Below are 27,211 nucleotides of genomic sequence, written 5' to 3'. Positions count from 1 at the left end.
ACCAATGAGTGGCAGATTGGATGACACTTTCAGGTGACATTAGCCCTACAATATTCTGCTAATAAAGAGCACCCTTGTAACCTAAAAACGTAATATGACTTCTAAAGATCTACTTCATGTAGGAAGATCTGGCTACATTTCAATATAACAAAATACTAGTTTCAATTAGTAAAATTCCTCTAATACTTCCTTACTTATAAGTAAAAGAAATTACAATGAGTCATCAAAAAGAATATAATAAAAGTTTGAAAGTTTAACTAGTTAAAAAAATATGTACCACCATAAATACATTTGAGATTAATCAAATAATTTAATCAGTTGACATATTTTTAAAAATTAGATAAAATGAATGACATAGACCTTTCCACAAAGAATGGACATTGGGTCAGGAGAGTGGTCTCAACCACATAACATTATTCTCATGGAGAAGAGTGAACATGTGACTGGGCCGCCTTACCTCCTATAGAGATGATGGCATCGAAGCCCTGATCCCTAAAGGGAAGATTAAGGTTGTCACATACCATGACTTCACATCCTCTACTCCGGGCAATCTCTACCAATGGCCCACAGTAGTCACAGCCCAGGGTATGAACCTGGCTGTTCACTTTAAGATACTTTCCAGTCCCACAACCTGTAAGAGAAAAACCATGTTACATCTACCCTTAACGGAGAATGGAACGTTGCCAGTTAGTCTGTTATAATGAGGAACAGAAATAACTTTATACTAATTAACCAGGACAGAATACAACATGGTGTGAAGGTATACACAACACTAAAAGAAAAGCCTTTAGAGAGCTCTTATAATTTTGCTTTTTCTTTTCTTTTAAATTAAAGTCTATTGGGGTGACAACGGTTAGTAAAGTTACATAGGTTTCAGGTGTACAATTCTGTGTACATCATCTATATATATCACATTGTGTGCTCACCACCCAGAGTCAGTTCTTCCATCACCATGTATTGGACCCCCTTTCCTTCTTCTACCAGCCCGCCTCTTCACCCTCTGGTCACCACTAAACTACTGTCTGTGTCTATGAGTTTTTGTTTCTTTTATTTGTTTGTCTTGTTCCTTTGTGGTTTTCAGTTTTATATCCTACATATCAGTGAAATCATATGGTTCTCGACTTTTTCTGTGTGACTTATTTCACTTAGCACAAGAATCTCAAGAATGGCAAGGAATGATAGGTCCCTAATATCCCAGTGACAGTGTCTAGTCTCTTTACAAAAGCGACCTTCACATACGTATTTCATTATGTACAGATCTATATGTTATGGCATTTTATTCTCACATTATGTCTCTAGACAGTCTTATTACCTACTGGCTATATAAAACAAACTACTGCCAAAAACTTTTAAATGGATATAAATAAAGTAATTTATACACTAAAACAGGCTTTTCAAAAATTTTAAATTTTAATTTGAATGAAAAAAAAGATTTCGACATCTTTTTATCCAACCTACTGTCAGTGCTGAGTTTTAAATAATCTTGCAATTAGTATAAGAAAGGGCTATTTTTTTTCTTAAATAGATCATTTTTGATATTCACTTTCCAGTGGCAGAGACTCAAGTAATTCAACATTTACACAGCCCAAAAGTTTAGATCAATCAGATCTTACTGATATTACAATGAAGAAGATAACATGGGTGAATAACCATGAGACAAAGCCTCCTACCATCTAGGACCCAGTATTATATTCCAACCAGACATACCATCTGATTCCTTTCCAGAAATATTTAAAGATATCAGTGGAGCTGATATTTGTACCTTGGGGAATTATCTATAGATTTTTCTGCCTGATATTTTTCTAAAATATCTACTGCTATTCAAAGATGATTAGTTTGCTGCTTCTGAAATACATCACAACACTGTTTAATAACTCTTTAACAGGCGCTAAAATTATATGAGATACTAAAAGCATAATTAAGGCTCACTGATGCCAGCTGAGAGCTGCCAGTGGAGAGCATGTGAATAAAAAATAAGATTTCTAACGTTATTATTTCAGTGTAAATGATTGGAGTCTTAGAAATATTTTAGATCTCATGGCCACTGTTCCTAAGAATATATATGTATCAGAAACATATGCTTATGAGAGAAAAATATTCAGTATTTATGGGGAAAACATAATTCACAAAGTGTTTTAAAATTGAAATCCTGACTATTACAAAGATGATGGCCATATTTTAAGAAAAATAATCTGGTAAATCCTTTACTGCTTTTATTTGCTCTGGGGATACATTTAGAGAAATGAAAGGGAAAATTACTTCAAAAATAATATAAACAGGTTTATAGACAATTAGGGCTAGAAAGAAGTGTTCAGAGAGTATCTGATAATAATGAGGAAACTGATGTCTTTTCAAATCTCAACATCTCCTGAAACATTTCCAGTGTCCCTGGCACCCTTGATTTATCCCATTTCTAATGGTATCCATTTTTAAGGATAGTAGTATAAGTCCCAAATATGATGCAATTATCCATTTTCTGAGATGCTAGAGGGGAAAGTTTTATCCTAGTGGGGAAATAAAAAATATTGCCAAGCCTAGTCACCCCACTATCATAAACGTGCAAGAAGTAAATCAGAACATTTTTGATACCGCAAGCTCCAGGACACAACACTCATGCTCTTTACAAAATCTCATTAAATGATAACCTTCCGTAGTGCTAAAGAGAGAGAACAGAGAGTGTCTGCTTGCTTACAGTCCCCTCTTTTTTGTATTCTGCACCACGCACATGTTGTGCATTTCTGTACTTTCTGTTGGTGATGTCACTGTTTGACATTCAGCACCATGCCAAAGTGCTGTCTAGGGTTCCTAAGCCCAGGAAGGCTGCCATGAGTCTTAGGGACACAATCTCTGGGTTAAACACACTTTGTTCAGGCATCAGTTACAGCTGTTGCCTGTGAGTTCAGTGTTAACGAATCAACTACACAAATAAGGTGTCTTTAAACAGAAACATACAGGAGACAAAGTTAGGTATTGACCAGTTGACAAAAATATGACCAGAGGCTCGCAGGAATCTAATTCTGCATTTCCCCTAGGGGCAATATCTCAGTATTCACTAATTCAGGGTCCATGGCAACTTTATAGACCGTAAGTACTGTGAATAATGACAACAACTGTATTTTATTTTATGATTTCTGACTTTTTTTGGTATCATACCTAGAAAGGCCTTTTGCCTCTGAGAATATTGTTTTATTCTTTTTAATCTTTTTATTACTCTTTTATTCATTTCTATTTTAGCATTTTAAAATAATCTAATTGTCATCTGGTCCTTTAATGGCTTCATTTGCTTATACTTAAATCGTTGCTTCATTTGGAATTTTTGATGTAAGGCATGAGAAAGCACACACACACACACACACACACACACACACACACACACACACACACTTGTCCTAAAGCCATGTGCTGAATAATTCCTTTTCCTACAAATTGATCCTGGTACATTGTTTAGATTATGGGTGATACGAGTTCCAAACTCACAGATTTATTTTTAAAAAATTGACATGATAGAGATATTTTCAAGGACTTTCCATTTCTACATGACATGCACCCCTCCCCCAAATTCCACCCTGCTTGCACCATTCTTAACAAGCCAAAAGCCCTGGGCACGTGTCTGTTTCCCTTACCAGTATTTAGAATAAATGTCAAATTAATGGAGTTTGTAACTACAGGCATATATATAACTAGAGTCATAACTCTTACAGGTGCAATCGGCATGAGTTGCTAGAAAGCAGGTTTAGGTGGGCAGGCCTCAGGTGGGAATCCTAACACATCTTAGACCTTACTGTTAGATCTACTGGGCTGTGGTTTATGACTTCTCTTCAGAAATATACTGAGCCAAAGTCCTCCAGGCAAATCAGTGATTACAAAGCCATAATCTAACTACAGATATGCTCTAATAAAAAAACACCTTGAGAATAGTTCAGGGAAAGGATCCATGAGATTAATAAGAGGTTATAGGACCTCATCTATAATCTCTGCCTCTCCCGTAGAAAGCATGAGAGCCCCCAGAACACTGCATTTACAAATGTGAATATCTCTAAATTTAAAATGGTCAATTTTAACAGTCATTTCAATCCTGATTTATTCAACGTCAAGTCAATTTTGTTGGAGGGTATACGCAAAGGCTCTGAAAAGATCTCTTTCAAATTTTTCAAAAATAAATCTGGTTTCTGTTTACATGTAGATTTGTGGAGGCTTTCTACTTTCTGACTTGGGTCAGAATGAATTTCTGCTATAAAGAGGATAGACTAGGTACTGGCCTGCCAAGGACACAATTTCAGGCTTCTGGTTAGAACCCAAATGGAAAATGAATCTGAAAAAGGAAGGCACGATGGAATGCATTTCAGACTATATGGCCCAGCCCCGGGTTACCTATGTCCGCAATGAGGCTGCCGGGCTTCTGGTCCTGGAGGAACTGGCGGACGCGAGGCCAAGCTTTGCTCTGCAGGTCGCTGAAGTAAGGGGCGGTGCTCTCATACACATCGTGCACGTGCTGCTTCTCCAGCTGGGCGGCTTCATGGTCCATCCTGGGAAAACAGGGCCACCCCAAGAAATGCAGATGGGACATGACTGAAGGAAGATGCACGTATCCTAACACTAGGAACCTACAACTGCCAAAGGTCACGCGGACCTTACACTTTCTTATAAGCTGCAAAGAATAAATCCTTCACCAGGATTGTCGAAAGACTAGAAAACACATAATTTTTACCTGCAAACCTCCAGAAAATAATGGTTTGGGAATGAGCTAGTTGTTGTCAGTTCTTGTGCAAGGTCGATTCTTAATTTTGCAAGCATACACAAAAGTCTTACCAGTGGTTCACTTTGGATAAAATTGTTCTATCTGATGCTAAATAGATTTTAAACATTTATAATACGCAGCTCACCACTCCCATCCAGTCACAAAGCCCTACTGATTCTCCCTTTTTAATGTCTCTGGCTTCCAACCATTTCTCTACATCCTTACTGATTCTATTTTAGAAAAACTGCTCATTTCTTGACTGAATTACTTCAACAGCGTGTAAACAGGTGTATTTTTGGCCCTTCAACCCCTTTCCTTCAATTATGCCATAACTATTTTTCTTAAACCTCAATCAAAGTGTGTTGCTTCCTATCTTAGACTTCTTCAAAGGCATTTTATAGCTTGTCTGATCAAGTTCAGGTCTCTTAGGAGGGCATACAAGTCTCTTTCTGATCTGGCTTCAACTTGCCTCTTAACGCCATGTCTCACCATCCTTCCCCAGAATTACATGAGTCTGTAATTCTCAGTGATTCATGGTTTGTTAGGCGAGACACATTCGCTCTCATCCGGGGGCCTGCAGAGATGCTGTGCTTATCCTGGCTAACTTCTGTTCATTCTTGCCACAGGCATCACCTCTTCCAGAAAGCCTTCTCTGACCTTCCATGCAGAATAAAGACAATCAGAAAGGAGTGGGAGAAGTACAAGAGCAGGTCTCAGAGGCCTCTGCTGTTTTGGGCTTAATCTTTTCATTATTCTCTTGTGGCATGTGAGTGAGGAGTAGCCTATAGAAGTGGCCAGGGGCTCAGGTTGTGACTTTTTACCAATCAGTATGAAAATATGTTCCATCATTTCAGAACCCATTTGGCCCTCCTGGTGCATATCAGCTAGTTCAGTCCTGCCCCCTGTGCTCCTGTTGTGCCCCATGCATGCCTCTTGAGACTATGGAAATGTCCCGTTCCTCCTCTCACCCACCAATTTTAGCATCCAATCCATTGATGACTCTTGACTTTGGCTTAAAATAATTATTACCGCAATTATCACCAAGTAATGACAGTAGTCCCCCCATATCTGCAGTTTTAATTTGTGAGGTTTAAGCTACTCACGGTCAACTACAGTCCAAAAACATTAAATGGAAAATTCCAGAAATAAACAATTCATAGGTTTTAAATTGTGCGCCGTTCTGAGTATCGTGATGAAATGTGTCTCCATCCCTTTCCATCCTGGGACATGAATCACCCCTTTGTCCAGCATCTCCACCTCACATCATCTCAAGAAGAAGGGTGAGTACAGTACAATAAGATTTTAAGAGACCACATTCACATAACTTTTATTACAGCATATTGTTATAATTGTTCAATTTTATTATTATTTATTATTTTTGTTAATTTCTTACTGTGCCCAATTTATAAATTAAACTTTATCACATGCATAGGAAAAAGCATAACATATATATATATATATATATATATATATATATATATATATATATATATATATGGGATTCAGTATTGTCCGTGGTTTCAGGCCTCCACTAGGGGACCCGGGGGACTATGTATTCTAATTCCATCATTCCTTCTACTATAAGGAAGAGCTTTTCAGGATTTACTCTTAAAACAAATTACCAGGAGGTTATCCTTAATTACCATGGACCTGCCCACAGTCCCAGCAAAAAAATCTGGCAAATTCTTAACAGAATACAAATCTCATTTGTGAGGTCTGACAAAACTTCCACCCAAATTGAAACAGTTTCTATTGCACCCTCAACTAGAATTTACAAAGTAAACATATGGCTGGCTATAACTGCCTACACACAAGAAAAACCCAAACACAGTGCTTTTTCTTTTTAATACAAAATCTCAGAAGACTAAAGTCTGTTCAAATTTTTTCCCTTCAAGGAATCAATCAGGCAATACAGTTTTGAGAACCCTAGAACAAATAAATTTTACTTTAGTTCCTGATTCTAGCAACAAGGTTGGCATTAAGAATTCATAGATGCTTGGTTTTCCTGTTCTGGGCATGTGATTAGGATAACACTTCTCCACCCTATTTGATTCAGGCACAACCATGTGACTTTCTTTGGCCATTCAAAGTAATCGGAAAAGATGTGGGTTACTTCTGGGAGGAAGCTTTATGAGCCAGTGGGTGGCTCACCAAGTTCCTCTGAAATCATGAAAGCATCAGCCTAGGTCCCTGAGTGACTACTCTTGATGGACAAACAGCATGGGTATTTTAAGCCAAAGAAAGGGAATAAACAGCTCATCATAGGAAGTTGAATACCTACCTACATAATGAAAAAGTAAAAACTATCATTCATATTTTATGAGAATCTGATAACTTGTTACTATGTGAGTTTTGTCCTATTTTATTTTTTATAAATATTAACATTTTCTTCTTTCTTATAGATAGACTTGGGAGGAAACTGAATACAGTTCTATATCCCACATTTTTAAATTTAATTTAATATTGTGAGCTAAGAAGCAACTTTTGCCTGTCGATCTTAAGTAAATGTAAACTTCCAAATCCCTAAATTCCACAGGACTTGAAATGTTTCATATTCTGCAAAGTATTGTAGTGGTTTATGTATTTCTTTCTAGATTCTGAACTTCTAAAGAAGAAACATTTCAGATACTTCTTTGTTTAGCCCATAGCATCTAACACTAGGTTTATATATAATAGGTCTAACCATATTTTTAATAAATAATGAAAAATGAAACCCTAGCCAATTAAACAGTATTTTAAAATTTTATTTTTAATAGTTTTATTTAGGTATAATTGACATAGAACACAATGCATATATATAAAGTATGCAATTTGGTAAATTTTGATAAATGTATGAACCTGGGAAACAAAGAAGACAAGATAGTGAACACAGACTTCACCCACCAAGTTTCCCTGCCGTTCTGTAAGCCATCCCTCCCCCCTTTCAACCTTCTTAATGCCATGTTTCTGGGCAAAGAAACAGGGATAGATGGGTGTGCATTGAGAACTGTATCCAATAGCCACAATTTCAAATGCAACTTTGATATTTGATGTAAATACAATACAATGACAGCATTTTTAATGATCATTGTAAAGCTACACACATACCACAAACTTGTATAAATAGTGAAAAATATTCAGAGGAGCTGAAAAGGCTTCCTGAGAAAAGATTTTCCCAGTGGCTCATCAAGGAAATGAGACACTGCACTTGTTACCCAGTGATCGAGGAAACTCTAAAAGGCCTCGCTTTTGTCCCCTGTAGTGGCTTGTAGTCCCCAGGGAAGAGTCACCATAGCTACATGTCCTCAGAACAGTGCCTATAGTAACCACTCCACCTAGGAAGTCAGCGCAGAGACTGAAGTAATAGGTGTTAAGCTCACAGCCCTATCACCAGGACAGACTTCTCTTTTGTTTGTGATGAGAATTTCTATTACATCAAGTTGTGAGTTTCTGCACCATGATTATCTGTATATTCAGGCCTCTATTCTTTATAGATTAGCTATAGAAAAAAAAATCTCTCCCAGGATTTCTGTATACTGCATATTTATTATCTCTATCACTGTTAGGGTATTTCCTGATACCACCTTAAACTCTCAACTCTGTATATGTTCCCAACTAGATTAGAAGCTCCTCGAGGGTAGGAACTGAAATTTGACCTTATATATATCATAGTGCTTACGATAGTGACGAACACAGAGCAGTCACTCAATAATTAACAGTAGAACCAATGAATTAATGAGCTGTTTCCTTAGCTCTCTCTACAAAACAACAGTACTTTACTCCAGACAAAATGGTCCTCCAGTCGTCAGTCATAAATCACAAATGCCCAGCTGGGGGCTGATAGGCACTCAGAGGACAGTAGGGCTTTTCCAATTGTGCTCTGTATTGCACGATTTCCTGCCCCGGAATTAAAATAATTAAAAACAAATATAAATATTGTAAATTGCTCTTCTATTATAAATGCCATACAAGACACAGTATTAAAAAAAGACACAGTATTATAAAACTCTGCTTTAAATTTTAAAGACATACTTAATAATTCTAGAGTAAAAATACAAGTTAGTCAGGACAGTTAAAAAAAAACTTAATTATAAAATATATAAGGTTCCTTTTTCTTTTAGCTTTTAATACGTGATTCTTCAAACTTAACATCTATATATTACTTCCAGGTACAAATTATACGGCAAACTTTTTTATGGCAAAAACTATCATTTGACAATGCTCTTTAAGTACTAGGAAAGCATTTTGCTCTCTAAAAAATACTAAACACCGTATATTCTTATAATTTTAACTTACCTTGTACAGCTATTTTCAAATTCTTTTTTCTACCTAGTGCAAAAATTAACTCCAACTTACTTTATATCACGTTGTCATAAATTTAAAATGATACATATTGGGACTAATGAGGTTTACTGAACATGGACACTGCCTAAAAACCTCGTATTATTTAAATTGCAGTAATCGTTGAAAGCTACTAACCTGAGTCATCCTTGTGATTACAGGAAAATTACTTCTTGTCTTTGTGAATCATGGCACTTTCCACCTTCAGAGAGTGACAGTTGTCGCTCATGCCTTTCTCAGTGTGCAATGCATATGAATAGTAGTAAGAGGGAAATCAAATAGCGAGGTACTTCACAGGATGAACCACTTTGTAGGAGTCTTTGAAGGGAATACAGGCCCTATTAGGAAAAAATACAAATACTAAATGTCATTTTACATAATTATAAATACTGAACCAGCTACAGCCCAGGTTGACCTCTCGACCTATCCATAAATTACCCAGAGAAGGGATTAGAAAGAACAGCTAATATGTGGAGTATGCCTGCTGTTTCTGAATTAATTCCTAAGCTTTCTCTAAAATATACAGTACTCTTTCCCAAAATTAAATTGAATGGTTTCATCTTGTTCCTGAAAAAATTACAAGCATGGAAAGTCAACTCTGAACTCCATAGCTTAATTAAATGTGCTACTGAAGACAATATTACTAAATTGTACTAAACCATCCCAGTACAATTTAACTGCCCAATATTTGTTCATATTATCAGCTACTTCCATGTCACTCTGACAAGCACTCCTAGTTATTCTTCACTGTTCGCATTTATTTATTTTGTTTTTTATAATAGAGCAGGCCTGTCAATGCAAACCCATCAAAAGGCTCTTAGTTACTAAAAACATGGACCTTGTATGCCAAAAAGCACTTTGTCATGCAGAGGTCTTGAGGGTATAAAATGAGATCTGAAGAGACCTGGGGCAGTACAGAAAGCCCGTCCTGTAACACCTCGGGCCTGATTCCTCTGTGTCAATGAGGCAGATGGACTTTACTCTGATCACAGTGTTCCACCATTTCGCCTAGTCTGCATCCCCTTGGTGCGTAACACCTCACTGCCATAAACTGGACCTCTTATTACAGACGGTGATTCTCAGGATGTTGGGGGGGTGCCTGAAACTTCCCCCAACTTGTCCCTACTCTCCATCCCACTCCAATCTGGGTCTCTATTTAAGAATCACTGATCTGGGTGTGCTTTGGAAAGCTTCTCTCTGATTTTTTGGAATATACATAGCCATTTTAACCCCTGTCATCTCTCAATCACATGCAGGTATATGATCTGCACAACAAAGGTTGACTTTTTAGGAAGACTATTTAAGAAGGGTCTTGAAGGAGCTATTAGTCAAAGGATCTCACCTTTCTTCATGTACTTTTAGAGCCTGCCTTACTCATAAAGAAGATACGTTTGTTTGCTGAGCTCCCCATGTTAGTCCGGAGCCTAAAGCCTCTCCATTTGCAATCCCCCTTCCATGGCCTGACCTGAGCGCTCCACTTGGCTGTCTATGCAGCTTGCCTTCAGGTATTAGCACCTAAATGAATCAGACCCCCTGAGAGGTTGATATCCAAGCTGGGGCTCAGAAGACAGTAGGGGTAAGTCAGGTGATTGGGAGTGGGTGAATCTAGGCATAGCAAACAGCATGTGCAAAAAAGAAGTAACATGACTGATTACAATCTCCTTGATGAAGTAAATCAACAACAACAATAGCAAGACATACGTACACATTATTGACTACCCTCCAGGCCATTAGATGCATTTAACATACAATATATTAACTCATTAAGTCTACCGAATTACTATACGAAATAGGAACTAGTGTGTCTCCTATTACACAGATCAGAAAACTGAGGCACGGAAAACATAAGCGACTTTCCAAGGTTACAAAGCTAGTAAGTGGCAGAGCCAGGATTTCAACCCAGAAAGTTAAGAGTCCAGAATTCACACTCTTAACTATACTGTTGGTGGGAAGGGAAGGCAGTGGTGCGATAAGAGCCTTGGAAGAGCAGGTAGGAGCTAAGACCACACAGGGCCTAGTTTAGCATTCTAAGAAGTTTGGGTTTTATCCGGAACACAATGGGGAACCACTGAATTATTTCAACCACAGAAATGACAAAATTTGATCTGAGTATAGACTCGTATTGCCTGGCCAGGTTCACAATGAAGACAGAGAAAGCATGATATTAGGTATGTAAGGACCAATACAAGAGATGTTAAAGAGAAAGGATCAAATTAATAGGAATGACTAAAAAAGAGTTAAGGCCAAGAGCACATGAAGGGGAAGCAGTGATAATAAGGTTGATATAGTAAGATACACCACCACCACTCTAAAATAAAGTGATAGAGAGAATGAAAGACAACAAAAGGAAACTTTGGTAATGATCATATGTAAACTATGGTAAACCCTTCCTTTGGAATGCCTCTGAATATGTTAAAGGAAGTTACTCAAGATTTATGCATCTGCAGGAAATGAGATAAGAAGGAATAAATGTTGGTAACTGACTTTGAAATGCCATAGTGATTAGTAACCCATATTTTATATAATGGTGTGGGCTGTTTGTATATGTCCCTTATGTTCTGTAACTGATTGCAGCATTTTCCAGAGAGGGACAATGTATATTATGATCACTGAGTCTTTGCTCGGTATTGCAATTTACTCAGTGCTCAATAAGTGTCTACTGTATAAATATGAAGAAAGGAATAGAAGAATTTTTAAAAGTAGCACTTTAGAAGGTGCGATGGTTCACCATCAGAGGGGATACATCAGAGGGAGGGTTCAGGCTTGAATATATTGCGTCTATGGTATCTGAAGGACAACAAAGTAAGATGGATAGGAAGCGAGGAGAGCAATCTGGACTAGAGATCATTTAAAAATCATCATTATCCTAGGACTTGGCATTTAGGGCCATGGGAGCAGATTGAATCAAAAGAGACTGTGCAGAGTAAGAAAAGGAATGAGGTTAGAATGTCAAGGATCACCAAAATTTAACCCTCATCCTTTAGTATTAGAGGAGAGGTTAGCCATGTGCTGCTATTAGAGCTCTACCATAATTAAATTTAAGTCAAGAAATATGGACTGAGCACCTCCCAGGCAATAGTTGCTTTGGTAGCTATGAGAAGAACAAAAACGCTCAAGAAGCTACAGGCTAGTGCAGAATAATGCAGAATAATAGCTGAATGACAAGAGTAGGTAGCAAGCGTATGCTTTATTGATAGAAAAGTAGAGATAGCAAGCAATATTAGCTTTTATAGTTTGGAGTGACAGTTTGACTCTGCGTATACTCCCTCTAAATAGCGAGGCGAGTGAAAAGAGGGTGCTGTTCTAATGAATATTCTCTATGCTACACAGAACTCCTTAATGATACACCAGAGAGATTATAGGAGAAATGGTAGGAAAGCAACACCTGGCATTTCTGACTGAAATCCTATGAGTAGAAAATTCAGGGCTTCAAAACCACACAATATGTAGTGCTGGGAGAATATGACCCTCCCTGGAGTCCCAGCAGGGACCAACAGGTTACCCCCAGAGTAACTATATGTGGAAAGAAATATGAGGGGGGAAAAATGAGGGGAGTTTATCTTAGGGAAAAGGGATCAAATATTCATCCCAAATACTTTGTTTTTCTTGAAAAATTTCAAGGATTGCATGTCTAATTTGACTTCATTTAGGAGTGAGGTATTATCTCCAATAACTAAATAAAAGAAATGAAGGTGATACCATCTGGGTGGGGACTGTGTGTGCACGCATGCATGGCAGGGGCGGGTGGTTACAGAAGGAGGAGACCATGGTAAAAAATGAGAATGAGCATCACAAGATTGATGATGAAATCTGTTATCAAAGGTGGCTCCTCCACAGGCAAGGGCTTGGCTATAGTCACTGTAACACAATTACGATTCATTTTGATTTTGTAGATTAGAGAAGCCTAGAAAAAAAAACAAGGAAATCAAATATGAGGTTTAAGAAAAGTGAAAATACAACAAACACCCAGCTTTCTCCAGGCATTGACTGTTGGTGTCAATTTGACCAAACCAGCTCTCAGTCGGTGTTGAGATAAAGGCAATAGGATCTGCAGCACAGCAGCTGGAAGAAGATTGTTTTGATATTACGAAAGGCAGCACCAGAGGAGAAACAGCACACTCCCCGTCCTCCCTCCTCTTAGGAAAGGAAGTATCAGCAGGTTGGGTGCTGAGGAATCCCACAGTCATTTCCCTGTCAAAAGCTCCAAGAAGGAGCTTTGAGAGGAAGACTGTGGTAGTCAGCTATAGAGCTATCAAGGTAGTCAGCTAGAGAACTATCAATCACGGGATGATTTTCTAAGAATGGAGTAAAGGGGAGAAATGTGAGGACGAATTATGCATTAGTGTATTTCATAAAATATTTTTAGAATACAATTGACCCAGAAGAGGCACTCATAGGGTTATTAATAAAAAGGAATCTGTATAGTTGAGGTTCAGAAAGAGTCAGTGTGCACACAAAGTAGAGTAAACTCTGGACTGTCGGATAGCTTATCCTGCAGATCCCACCTCTGTCTCACTCCTCTTATATGTCTCCCATCTCTTTCCCCACTGCCTCAGCCTGAGGTTAGGCATCGCAGAGCAGTCCAGGGACTCCCACTCTTGTGGATTTCTCATGTCCAAAAAAATCTCAGAGGGACATTTGGAGAACCAGGGGGACCAGCTGATTTGTTACTTGAAAGCTAGGACACACACACACACACACACACACACACACACACACCCTATTATTTATTGTCACCATTATCACATAGATGAATGGACAATTTACCCCCACAAAAGTTGGGAAATCAAAATACTGAATTAAAGAAGTCCTTTAAAATTGAATAAAATTTAGCGTTATGAAAAATGGACTAAACCTTCTTTAATTTTCTCATTCCACCACAAATTGATGAAAACATTGCCACAAACCAACACTGGAATAAAAAACTGAGTTTTGAGGCTCATATTAGTACAATGGTTTCCCGAACCACCAGTACCCCTGCCCTCACGGCTCTGTGCCCTGAAATTTACCCTCTACAGCATCAGCATGGTGATGTGTCACACCCCCTCTTCAGACTACAGAGAAAGCGCAAACACCTTAGCATGTCATATAAAGCCCTCTATGAGCTGACCCCAGCCAACCCTCCAGCATTTTCCCTTATGACGTCCCATCCCTTCCCCACTCCACACCCTACTAGTGCTACTCAAAGTGGCCAGTCAGCCAACAACTTCTTATAATGAGATAAGGACTGCACCACAATGTAAATCAATGATCGCTTCATTCATTGAGAAACTCTTGCTGTGATCAAGGAAAACGGAGTCGCCTGTAACTTAGCTGATTTACATGCAGGCACATGCTCATGTAATGTGTCACTGCTTCACCTTCATGACTTGAGAGTCTCTGAATGCTTTAGACATTTGATATCTTCACGCTTTTGCTCATCGAATCCCTCTGTCTGGGTTCTCCTCCAGACCACCTGACAGACCCAATTATCTTTGAAGGTTCAGCTGGGTCATATTCTCTATGAACCCTTTTCTGTCCCCCAGCTAGGAATCACCGCCTGTGCTCCCTCATGCCTCCCTGTATTACATAGGTACACGTCAGTGCTAGCACTATGGTGGCCGCTGTCTGGTGTATTCTGGCTGTCTCACAGCCTGCTGTACTTTTTATTATGGGTGACCCCACAGTGTAAAGTAAGGGTGAAATGCAGGGCCTGGCCTCACCACAGGCACTGAAGCAGGGAGGTTTTCCTGCCTCCTGTCCCCTGGTAGGGTGATGTATTAGTTTGCTCGGGCTGCCATGACAAGGTAACAGAGGTTGGATGGTTTAAGCAACACACATCTACTTTCTCACAGTGCTGGAGCCCAGAAGTCCAAGGTCAAATGGTCAGCAGGGTTGGTTCCTTCTCAGAGCCATAAGAGAAGGATCTGTTCCAGGATCTGTTGAAAGTAAAATTACTTGGAAAGAGCCTTTTGCTGATGTAATTAAGCTAAGACTCTCAAGATGAGATCACCCTGGATTATGCAGGTGGGACCGGAATCCAATAACAAGTATTCTTATACAAGAGACAGAAGAGGCGAAGACAGAGAGAAGGCCATTGAAGACAGAGGCAGACATCGGAGCTGCCACAAGCCAGGGGACGCCTAGAGCCACCAGAAGCTGGATGAGGCAAGGAAGGTTCCTCCTCTAGAGCCTCTAATGGGAGCATGGCCCTGCTGACACCTTGATTTAGGACATCTGGCCTCCAGAGCTGTGAAAAAATAAATATCTGTTGTTTTAAGCAACCACGGTTATGGCAATTTGTTACAGTAGCCCTAGGGAACAAGTACAGATATCCTGGTCCTGTGACCTAGATTCAGTCAATCAGGAACTGTCATCCTGGACTCTGAATCTAAAGCGAGTCCATCAAAAGCAAGGAAACTGTGATGGTGTCCAGCAGTGACTGCAGCCCCTGACAATGGCCGCCGTGTCCTGACCCGGCCATTCCTGCTAAAAGGGGGCCCTGAGAATAGGACTGAGAATGTATGGAGATAACACCTACTCCCCTGCCTGACAAGGACAATCATTACTTCCTTCCTTGTAGGCCCTACAACTTCCCCACCCGAGGGGGTTTCTTGAAAAAGGGACCCAGTTCGGCCCACACCCCAACACACATTCCCTCCACCTCTCACCGTCCCCATATCTGTACCTAGTCACTTCTCTGTACAGCCTGGGGAGACAATTACAGTCAAAGCCGGAAAGCTTAACCACCAGAAGAATTACAGACAGTTGAATCTGGAAGGCAAAGATCTGGGATACATATCTACGCGTATAGGTTCTGAGAGAGCTTGCCAAAGAGAGAGAGATATAATTTTAGATTGTACCAGGTTTATCAATATAGGTGCACTCACCAGAGGGTCTGGATTCACTGCCCCAACCTGAGAAAATGGAGGGGGTTCTAGGGGTCTGTCCATCTGACACATCAAATTCTGGGCCCATCAGTGGCCTAGCCAGAATCGGGATGCCATACATTGTTTGGCCAAAGATCAGCTGAGCTATGGCAAGACGGCCTGCTTCTTGCCATGCGGTGGCTACTGGATTTCACACCCGAGGGGGAACCATGACAGTGACGCCTAGTGTGGCAGGACTTCATTGGTGGCAGTGGGTCCTGCTCAGACTGACTGTACCTCAGGGTCTTGGACTTTTGGAGCTGCCATGGGACGCACTTATTTTCCGAATCTGGTTTGCTAGATGCCCTCCATATCCTTTCAACAAACTCCTCGTCAGCCCACAGATCACCAGTTTCTATTTCTCAGGAACCATGGATCACACAGAGCTGGAAAAGCATTCTCGCGATGGTTGTTTCTGCTTGTTTATCTCTCCAACTTCACTTTCAGCTCCTTAAGAACAATGACCAAGCCTGACGCATCTCTTTATCCATAATGCCGCTCACTGGGTTTGGCAAATACTGTGCAGGTAGATAAGCGTCAAGTTGGAGGAAATGCTGAATCCTGTTCTCTTTTGACAGCTCAACAGCTTCCGTCCTGCAACCCTCTCCCCTCTCTTTTCAATTATCAATTTCCCCCTCGCTATTAGATCTTTCTCATTAGTAGAAAATAAAAATTCAACATCTCACTTAAAAACTTAAAATAAATAAAACCCTCCCAAGCATGTCCACAGATCACCATCCAGTTTAGGTCCTAATTTCCCTGCTTTCTTTTATGGCAAAGTTCTTCAAAAATGCTGTCTCTACATGCTGGCTTTCCTCTGATTCCCCCAGCTGATCATAAAACACTCGTGGACCCCAGGACCACATGCTGCACCATGTGGTTAAAAAAAAAAAAAGCATTACCCCCATTGTCCTGTTTCATGTCCCCCCTTTTATGCAAGAAAGCAAATCTCTTTTGCTTACTTTACACGAACCTGAAATCATTACTCTGACTGCAGAGCGGGCAGCACTGCAGATTCCAACACTGCTCTGTTTTGCCTGCAGCCTTCCCACCACTGGAAGTGTTGACTTGCAAAACTGTCATGTCGAACAAGCAGGGTTTGTAGGTGACTTGATGCCCCTGGAAACCTAGTCTGTGGCGCTCCGTCTTCCTCTGCCCTTGAATGAAACTTGGGCAGGCCATGGATTTTTCGGTAACTTTCAGATAATAAAATGTGCTCCAAATCACCTTATTCACAAACATTCTTACTTTTGAAACGAATAGTCCCTGTCCAGTATAAAATCAAAGCTCCAAATTTCATTCCAATTTGAAACTTCCCATCCTCAGGTTGGGCCTGTTGCCACGGTGAAGAGTGAGGTGGGGAGCTGGAGGGTGGTGGTCTCCTCTGGTGGAGCTCCCCTCCCTTATCCAGCCCTGGCTTGTTTCCGACACTTTCAGAGTTGCAGTGATTGGAGGGGCGGCTGGCAAGAGGATGTCAGGAAGCCAGAAAAGTCCCTTTTTCACTGGTACTGATGTGAGCTGATGTCAGGGACCTCTGGGCATGGTGGGAACTGAAGGCTGTTTCTCTATTCCATGGAGTGTTTTTATGGCCCTCCATGGAATGCTTTTATCAGTTCTGTGCAGACCCTCATTCTGCAGCTCTCTCACCTATAGATTCTTGACACGGGTAATCCACTGTCCCACTGGCTGCTTATGATATTCTCTCCGCAGCTGGTCATCCTGCTCTATGCCTCAAGCATTATTTACCCGCAAACTCTTTGTGTCTCCAGATGAGATCCTATACAGCATCTAGGCCAATGCTGCGTGTCTTGTGTGGCCCACATCTGGTCCAAGGAAAGCACTTAGCTCTGATCCATCCTCAGTGAGATGCACTCCCCACAATACGTCCTACTCTGCTGCCACAGGCAGCTTCTAACAACCTTTAGATTTCTCAGCATATGCTTGACCCCAGACTACTGTGTCTTCTAAACTGCAGGTGGCACAGATCAAGCTTTCTGTGTGACCCCTTTGAAGCCCTGCCACTTGATTTGAGTATGAAACATCTCCCTCTCTTCTCCCAAGATGGCGTGTGCGTGTGTGTGTGTGTGTGTGTGTGTGTGTGTATAAGCATGCACGCATGCTTGTATGTGTTAGCAGGGAAAGGGTTGGGGGGCATCCACAGAACCCCCTAGAAACCTCTCTAAATATATCCTCTCCCATGTCCAAGTCCTTCAGCATGGGTGCTGGGCTAACAGTCACAAAGCCAGATTTTGACAGATTTCAGCCTTTATGGCAAGTCCTGTTGGGTATTCTAGCAAGTAATTTCAGAACATGAGAGCAATTGCCACCTAAAGTCTTTGGGACTGTGCCTGTTGTTAAGTTACGGTCCCTCCACGTCCTTCTCCACCCTGCTTTATGTTGTGGGGCTGAGGGTTCTGCAAACATTTCCTCTTGAATACATTATGCTATGTGAAATAAGCCACACACAAAAGGACAAATATTGTATGATCCATGTACATGAGGTTCCTGGCATAGTCGAATTCATTGAAACAGAGTCGAATGGTGATTGCCAGAGGATGGGGGGAAATGGCGAGCTAGTGTTTAGTGTGTACAGAGTTTTAGCTTAAGAAGATGAAAAGAACTCTGGAGCTAGGTTGCAAGCAATGTGGATGTACTGACTGCCACTGAACTATACACTGAAAAATGGTTAAAAGTAGCTTCCGAACATGAGCAATTGCCACCAAACGTCTTTGGGACTGTGCCTGTTAAGTTAGGGTCCCTCCACTCCCTTCTCCACGCTGCTTTGTGTTGCGGGGCTGAGGGCTCTGCAAACAACATTTCCTCTTTGACAAGGGCTCTGCAAACAGGGCACACCACAGGGAGCCTGGAAGGCCAGGGGAGAGAGAAGGGACCAGACTCTTTCTGGTTGCTGCCTGCTCCTGCCAGAGTTACCTGGCAACAGCCCTTCACCCTAGCAGCAGCCTTTGTTTCCAGTAACAGCTGGTTCGTTCCCAGGGTTTTTTTCACTTTCCCAGAGCCAGCCCTTTTGCACACTCCTATTAGATACCTGCACCGGCCAAAGAGTCCCAACTCCTCAGGGCCCCTCGTCTGAGATCTCAAGCTATCCACCCCAGCCGGCCAGTGTCCCCTTCTCAGAGGTCTGGGTTCCAACTCCATATGTCCATCTGAGTTCCCAGGGTCTGGGTCGCAGATCTGGGGACTCTCTCCTCCAAGCCTCTAGGTTCTAATAAGCAAATCCTCTGCTTCTGTTCCCCCAACACAGGACTGTAATTGTTTTTGCTGTCCTACCTCATTGGTTCCCTTTTTGCATTTTTAGTCCTCTAATATCTGTTTAGTCAACTCCTTATACATTCCCTCTGTCAATCTAACTAGTATGGTTTCCATTTCCTGACTAGATGCTGACTACTATTACCATATTGTTGCACTACTTTGCAAGAAATGAAAACAAGAAAGAATTCCATTTCAACATCCTGCTATACTTGTTTATTGCCTCTTTCCCCCAACTAGTTTGTAAACACCATGAAATCAGTTGTTTCTGGTTCACTGCTGCATACACACAGCACTTTTAACACAGCCCGGCATATAGCAGGTACCCAATCATCTTCATCGGATAAATGAACAGAAAATATTTAAACATAAAACACAGAACAAAATAATTTTGGTCATAAAAATATGCTTACAATATGTACAAGTTATAACTACATGCAAATATACCCAGGGGGAAAATAAGTAGCTGCACTTTGCAAAACTCTTTTTCTGAAATGATTAGCAATATCCATTCTCTGCTTTTCTTCCCTCATTTTCTTGTTTAATAATTTTTGTCAGTGGGGATTTCTCTATATTTTTCGTGTACGTTAGGGCATGTTATCCATGAGATAGTCACTCAGTGTGATATTGTGATTTGTAGGAAATATATATTTGGTCTTTGTCTACTGTTCTTGGCACATAGCTCCTAAAACCCTGTAATCTCCTATATAAAAGCCATAAATAAGGGCATCTTCTTTTATAATATTTAGTTTTTTCCCCAGTTCCTGAAATAGCTCCAGAGCATAAAGGTGAAATAGGTGTCTTGTTATTAACAAGCTCCTTTATTATAAATAACAAGCCCCTTTCCACTAAACCTGAGTTTATGAGGTGGCCCCTAAGGATGGGGTTGGTTGCCAAGGGAACCAACCTTGTAATTAGACAGTTGGACTGACAGGCCCATCCCCAGACCTCCAGAGATGGAGGAAGGAATAGAGATTAAGTTTAAAACCAATGGCCAGTGATTTAACCAATCATGTCTCCGTAAAAACCCAAAGGACAGGGTTCGGGGAGCTTCCATGTTGATGGACAACAATGCACCGACCTGTAAGGAGGGTGGTGAACCTCAAACTTCAAGGGGACAGAAGCTTGGGACCTGGGAGAGGTCCAGACCTTGCCCTATGCATCTCTCTTTTTTTTTTTTAAAGATTTTTTTATTGGGGAATTGGGGAAGGGGAACAGACAAGTTGCTGTCCTTTTCTTCTTCAGTCTAGTTGTGGAGGACATTGCTTCACTGGCCCAAGTTGGCACCATCATCACTGCGCTCTTCCCGGGCAAGGCAGATCAGTCACCGGCTTCTGGATGGCTGCTCACTGTGGCTGCTGGCCGCTCACGCTGGCTGCTGGCTACACACAGTGGCAACCCACTGCAGCAGGGGCTGCAGCCTACGCCGTCGCCAGTGACTCACGGCAGCCCAGCTCCAGGTTGAGCTGTTGTTCAGCATCTTAGCTGTAGAGGGCAGTGTCACTGGCCCTCATATGTGGGATCTGAACCGGGGCCCTCTGGCGTCCCAAGCCAGCTCTTAACCAACGTGCCACTCGGCCGGCCCTATGCATCTCTTATGTCTGGCTATTTCTGAGTTCTCTTTTAAAAGTAAACCACTAATAAGTAAAATGTTTTCCTGAGTTCTGTAAGCTGCTCTAGCAAATTAATCAAACCCAAAGAGGGGGATCATATGACTGGTCAGAAAGTCAGCAGGTTGGTCAGAAGCACAGGTGATATAACCTGGATTTGCAATTGGCGACTGAACAGGGTGGGGAGGCAGAGCCCTTCATCCATGGGATGAGATGCTCCAAGTAGATGGTGTCGGAACTGAGTTAAATTGTGGGACATCCAACTCGTGCTGCAGAACTGCCTTATGTGCCAAAAACACCCACCTATCTGGTGACCAGAAGTGTCAGAAATGAAGTAGTGAGTACTGAGTAGAGTAGAGAAGACACACAGGAGAGTGTTTTGCCTCTACATTCAGTCAATAAAATACACAGCTTGAAAACTGGAAAGCTGATAAAATACACTAAACATCACAAATAAAACTTCAAAAGTAGAACTCAGAGCATTGTGTTCTGAAAATACTGTCCTGCGAGAAGAACACCTAGATCCAGGTCTGTCACTGGCAGTAGGACCTTGGGCAAGTCACTTAGCTTCTCTAGGGATGTTCCTTTCTCTTAACTATAAAGACAGTGTCCTTCTTTTCAGACTTGGGTTTTCATATAGAAATGTGCTTTCACAAGCCAAAAGCACAACATAACTGTCAAGCACTGACAGCCTATACAAGACTCGGATTTCCTTTTATCACAGTCCCCAACACATTACTACTCCAACTGAGGGACTGGACAAGTGAGGTGATTGACAGTAAGCAGCTGACTACAAAGCTTTGGTGCCAATTCCTATTTCTACTTCCAAATGAAATTAGAATTTTCTGTAGCTAATACTTTTTACACTTGGCTGGCTCATTTTAAGAGCCTAATCTGTGGCACAGTATTAATATTGATAGCTGCACTAAATGTCTAACACATTGGAATACATTGCAAAGCTTGAAAAGACCAGGTCAGGGCAGCCACCTCTTCTATTTCTGACATCTAAAGGTGTGAGACAGTCCAGAAGGGTCAGTGGAAGATCCGAACAATGGAGCACAGGCAGACCGGGAAGGAGACCTGCACCCAAGGCTGGGCCACAAGAGTGAACGGGAAGAATGGTACCATGGGAAGTGGAGTCCACTTGCCATAAACCTTGTCTCTTTACTCTTACGTGTGATGGAGAACACAGTACAATAGAAAAGTCGGTCAAATGCTATTTTAGAAATAAAGAGAGCAGAGGGCAAAAGGCTTACAGATTTCAGAACCAAAAGTTCAAGGACAGTGAAAAAACAGCCTGCCCTGTTTAATAATAACAAATGTCTGCAAAAGTTAACAAGGTAAATTTGTGTTGGTTGTTGTTTCCATGCATTGTTGTTCACAGAAGTAAAACATAGTATGTGTGTCGGACAATTAAGTTCAAAAACTCATCCTAGAAAAAGTGCTACATACCTCATTGCTGAATATCACTGCGGTCACCTTCAAAGCAGTCCCCTTGGGAAGCTATGTACTGACCCCAGCGCCTAGTCCACCCTTCAAAGCAATTTTGGAACTCTTTCTGGAATGGCCACCGGAGCCATTGTCATATTATCCTTGATGCCCTGAATGTCATCAAAATGTCTCCCTTTCAATATTTCCTTTATCTTCGGGTAAAGAAAGAAATCACTGGGGGCCAGATCAGGTGAGTAGGGACAGTGTTCCAATACAGTTATTTGTTTACTGGCTAAAAACTCCCTCACAGACAGTGCTGTTGAACTGGTGCATTGTCGTGATGCAAGAGCCATGAATTGTTGGCGAAAAGTTCAGGTCGTCTACCTTTTTCATGCAGCCTTTTCAGCACTTCCAAATAGTAAACTTGTTTAACTGTTTGTCCAGTTGGTACAAATTCATAATGAACAAAATGATATCAAAAAAGGTTAGCAACATTGTTGCAACAAGTTCACAAACTTGTCAGACCTCGTATGTATGTGTGTGTGTGTGTGTGTGTGTGTGTATATATGTATGTATATATGTAAGACTATATATATACTGTATATATATATATATATATATGTAATGTTGTCAGGATAGTGATATAAGATATCTATATCTATACACACACAACACACACAATTAAGTTCACGAACTTGTTTCACGAACTTGTTTCTTATGTATATAAGAAAATACAGTTTTCTTACCTGGAAGAAAACCAAATAGTATTGGCATTATCACCAGGAAGGCATTAAAGGGAAGGGATGTTCAGTATCAGTGAGGGAGTCCAGGGTCTCAAATACTTCTCTCTTTATATATATATATATATATATATATACATATATATATATACACACATATATATATATACATACATATATATATATGAGTGTGTGTGTGCACACACACATGTGTGTATGTGCATATGTGTGTGTGTGTGTCTGTGTGTACTTATATTATAAATAACACAAAGAAGAGGAAGAGGAAGGTGGACTTATAAGCCTATGTGAGCACAAAAGTAAGTAGCACCATCTGAGAGCCCAGGAAGAGTCTGGGTGTGATCAGCAGAGGGAGGACTTTGGTCTTACAGAAGGATCGAAGTAGGAGCACGCCTGGGTGATGCTTTCTAAGTACTGCAGAGCTCTAGCTTCTCTCTTGATGCCGGTGAGGCCAGGCCAGTATGGTTAATTAAGGGCGTGTTATAGAGCCATCATGCCTCAGCTCTTCCAGTAATTAACCAACATGGTTAAATTGGAAAACACCTACTGAAAGAGGTGGAGATGCATTTCTGGCGCCCTGTGAGCTCCAGGGGTCACCCTTTGGGCTGCCTGTCCTTACCGTCCTGAGGACTGAGGCCTCTCAGAGGGGGCAGCTGAACATGGACTCAACATGGGTATCAGCTTGCAGCTCGAAACCTCACTAACCTGACCACATTCCATAAAAATTCATACCTCAGTCTAGAGAGCACTCGTAACTCATTAGAAGCAATGGTAGCTCTTTATGACAAATCAGGAATTGCTAAAGGATCGATGTTTGCTTATAAAAGGAAAATTCTTCTTTTACAGCCATTCTACAGAGAAAGCCCGTGTAGCTCTCTAGACTAAAGGAACAGAATTCAGGAAGGTCTGCCCACTCTGTTCCCTTTCCTGACCTCATCCTCATCAAACAGGCCACATCCCAGCAAAGTCACACATTCCTGCAGACCTATATAGTCCCTTAGTATGTATGTCTTTTGTGATGTGAGTAGCATGTCATTTAACATAGAAATCTGTTGATATCATTGTCTTTTTTTAGATGCTGTATTACAAGGTCTTTCGGCCTGTGAAGTGACAATGGCAAAATCAAATGTGTAATAATGTTTCAAAACAAATTCAAAATTTGTTAATAGCTTAGTCCTAGAGACTACTTTCATATTGACAATCACTGTACGGTACAAAGACAATATTCTGAGGATACATTTAATGCTCTTCTGGCATTCTAAGTGGATTAGAATGTAATTCTAATGATTGTAATTCTACTATGGAAGTGACCATTCCCATACTTAATTTAATGAGAAAACTGAAAACTCAGGAGGCTTTGCCTTCACTAGACATTACCAATGTTAAAGAGCCACTTTAATTAAAAAGGATTCACTTAGGTATAGAGCATTTATGGAGAAAAGCTAAAAATAATCTAAATGGAGAGAGCCTGAGTTGGCCAAATGCTAACAGGAAAAAGTCATTTTAATGTCAACTCTATCCCAAGAAACACCTCCAGAGCGAGCAAATCATCACTGTCATCGTCTCTGACTTCACTGTGGTCTGATGAGGTTGTCTTTGTGTGGAAGTGCTAGGGTGGTGCAGGAGTTAACAATATGACTTGGAAGGCCTAAGTTCCTGAGGTCAAGTTCTATTGGGTTGTCGGAAAAGTCATGACACATTTTTGCAACGAAAAACATAGAAAAAATACATCATGACTTTTCTGACAACCCAATAGCTCGGCCACTGTCTAGTCCCATTATCGGACACATCCTAAAACCTTGGATGATTTTTTTTTTACCTGTGCTAATATTTAGTTTAAATGATCAAAGATTCCAGGGCATTGTAATTATGTTTAGATGATCATTTCAGAGAGAACACAAATACAGGAAATGATTTCCCCTGGACCCTCGAGTTAAGCAGTGCTTGAACACGAAACCCACAGAATATTTCTGTTTCCCGGTACAATTTTCTGTGTACTCTACCTAGAATTTTATTACGCATACTTCCCATACCTCAGGAGTATTAACCATGGGGATTGGTACTGACGATGAATGCTACCTGGTAAAATTGCCTTTGGGTAATAATCTCATAATGTAAACATTGGAAGGAACACTGTAAAATGTAAACACAGTAAAGAAAGCCTTGTAAACTCTATTTTTTTGCTCCTCTGATCTGGGGAAATGGGGCCTTTAGCCCTCCATCACGCACCTCCCCGCAGTGCCCAGCTCCTGAATAAACAGGCTCAGCCCATCGTCAGGGGATGTGTCCCCGGTCACATGCCCTGGAAGCCAGGCTGCTCTCTGAGCTCCCACCACATTTATATCTGGGTGGTGGATGGTATTAGCGTGTGTCATCCATCTCCTGTATCAGTCTGAGAAGTTCTGTACTAAATAAATAGGTACTGAACTCAAAATTTAGACTAATTTTAATAATAACCTGTGTCACATACTTTAACATTTGAAATAACTGAGGCTGATCCTTTTCAGGACCAAGGTTTTATTTATTTTAACCACTTTTATGGAAAGTTCTCTAATATATACCACCCTCTCTCTACATGGCCTATAAATAACACATTTTTATTGATAACACAGGGTCTAATTATGACGAAGTATTATAGAGCAGCGACACTCCCCAGGGCCTAACAGGGTGTCCGCATCTACACTAAGTGACACTAGGTTTCTTGCACTTCTTTACTGTTGTGCGGCCCTGCCCTGCTATCGGCAGTCACTTCTCACTCTGTCCCCTCCTACTTTCAAATGTGTTGCTTTTGGTTGGTTTGGGGCTTAAAAGAAATCAAGACAACTAAATCTTTTGGAGTCCTACCTAAAATATGAAGAAAAAGACTTTTAGGTCCTCAGAGGGCTCAGCTTTGGATAAACCAGTTTGGCAACATCTGTACTGACCACTCTCATGCCTTCTTGGTTCTGAATCGTGGCCTAGATGCAGAAAAAGGCTTACTGCCCCCCTGATCTCCTGCTAAGTTGCTGGGCATTAGCCCTCTGTGTGTCAGCCTTCTGCCTTTTAACCAGAGCTCCCGGCACCACCTCCTCGCTGTGTGTTCACTTCAGTGCTACTTCGGTTTCATTTACACTGAGCTCCTAAGAGCTCTCGGATCTTGTAGTTCCCTCCATTGTCTGTAGCAACCCACACCTGCTTAATACCTATGAAAACCAATGTGGGTAGGGTTTAAGTGTTTACATCATGCACAGAGCTTTCAATTCTAGTACCACAATTATGAAAGCTGCACAGAAGTAGGAAATACACCAAGTGAAAAAATGGTCTCATTAGCAGGCAGCTTGCACTGCATTTGATAAGAATATGCTTGACATTTTAATCTTTCTTTTGGCAGTAAATTGTACTTCTCCTAGCAGCAGGAGTTATTAAGTCTGCACCCAGAATAAACCAGACTGTTTTGGAAAGTTTAATATTTTCAGTTTTCATACTCCATTTTATGACTGTGTGTGTTTCTTCGGAGGTAAGCTTATAAGGATCCATAGTCTATTATTTCTATTTTAAAACTATAAATACCATTTTTTTAACCTTCACAGGGTTTCATCATAATCTACTTTAAAAAAAAAACCACAAGTTAAATAAAAGAGTTCTGATTCTAAATTAAAAAATAAATAAGACAAAAGATTTAACATGAAGCTCCCATGCAAGATGGAAATATTTCTTGGGGACAGCTTGTTAAGATTAAGATTGTTAAGAATACAATACATAATGGAATCTAGGAATGCCATCTTTGTGAGCTGAATGTTTGTGTCTCTCCCCCAAATTCCTATGTGGAAGCCCCAATCCCCAGTGTGGCTGTATTTGGAGACAGGGACCATAAGGAGGTCATTAAGGTTAAACGAAGTCATAAGGGTGGGGCCCTGAGCCAACAGGATAAATGTGCAGAGTTCTGTCTCCACCCGCCCACAGAGGGAAGGTCATGTGAGGACACTGCAGAAGGTGGCCATCTGCAAGCTAGGAAGAGGGCTCTCACCAGAGACCAGGTGGGCTGGCACCTTGATCACCTACAGTTCTGGCCTCCAGAACTGCAGAAAAATAAATTTCTATTGTTTCAGCCACCCAGCCTGTTATGGCAGCCCAGGCTGATTTAGAAACTATCTATTTTGTAATATGCACAATTCTTTAACCAAGAAAGTCAATAATATG

General features: G+C 40.9%; 1 protein-coding gene across 7 annotated transcripts in view; it reads right to left on the bottom strand.

The window, feature by feature from the left end:
• Nucleotides 1-27,211, bottom strand: part of TRMT9B (tRNA methyltransferase 9B (putative)) — a 47,302-nt gene that overhangs the window by 6,672 nt on the left and 13,419 nt on the right. For 4 of the 7 annotated variants that reach the window (XM_019651015.1, XM_019651014.1, XM_019651013.1 and 1 more), the window contains 3 exons: nt 9,197-9,396; nt 4,372-4,526; nt 458-631 (listed from right to left, as the gene is read on the bottom strand). In XM_019651015.1, coding sequence (XP_019506560.1) covers nt 458-631; nt 4,372-4,525 — 328 coding nt within the window. In that variant the 5' untranslated portion in view covers nt 4,526; nt 9,197-9,396. Of the gene's footprint in view, nt 1-457; nt 632-4,371; nt 4,527-5,207; nt 5,985-9,196; nt 9,397-27,211 lie in introns of those variants that run through there. The other 3 variants (XM_019651012.1, XM_019651017.1, XM_019651018.1) reach the window with 3 other exon arrangements.

The sequence above is a fragment of the Hipposideros armiger genome, unplaced genomic scaffold, assembly GCF_001890085.2.
Source record: "Hipposideros armiger isolate ML-2016 unplaced genomic scaffold, ASM189008v1 scaffold_151, whole genome shotgun sequence".
Taxonomy (NCBI): Eukaryota; Metazoa; Chordata; class Mammalia; order Chiroptera; family Hipposideridae; genus Hipposideros; species Hipposideros armiger.
Note: the sequence above shows the minus strand (reverse complement) of the source record. Positions and strands in the feature narration are given on the sequence as shown.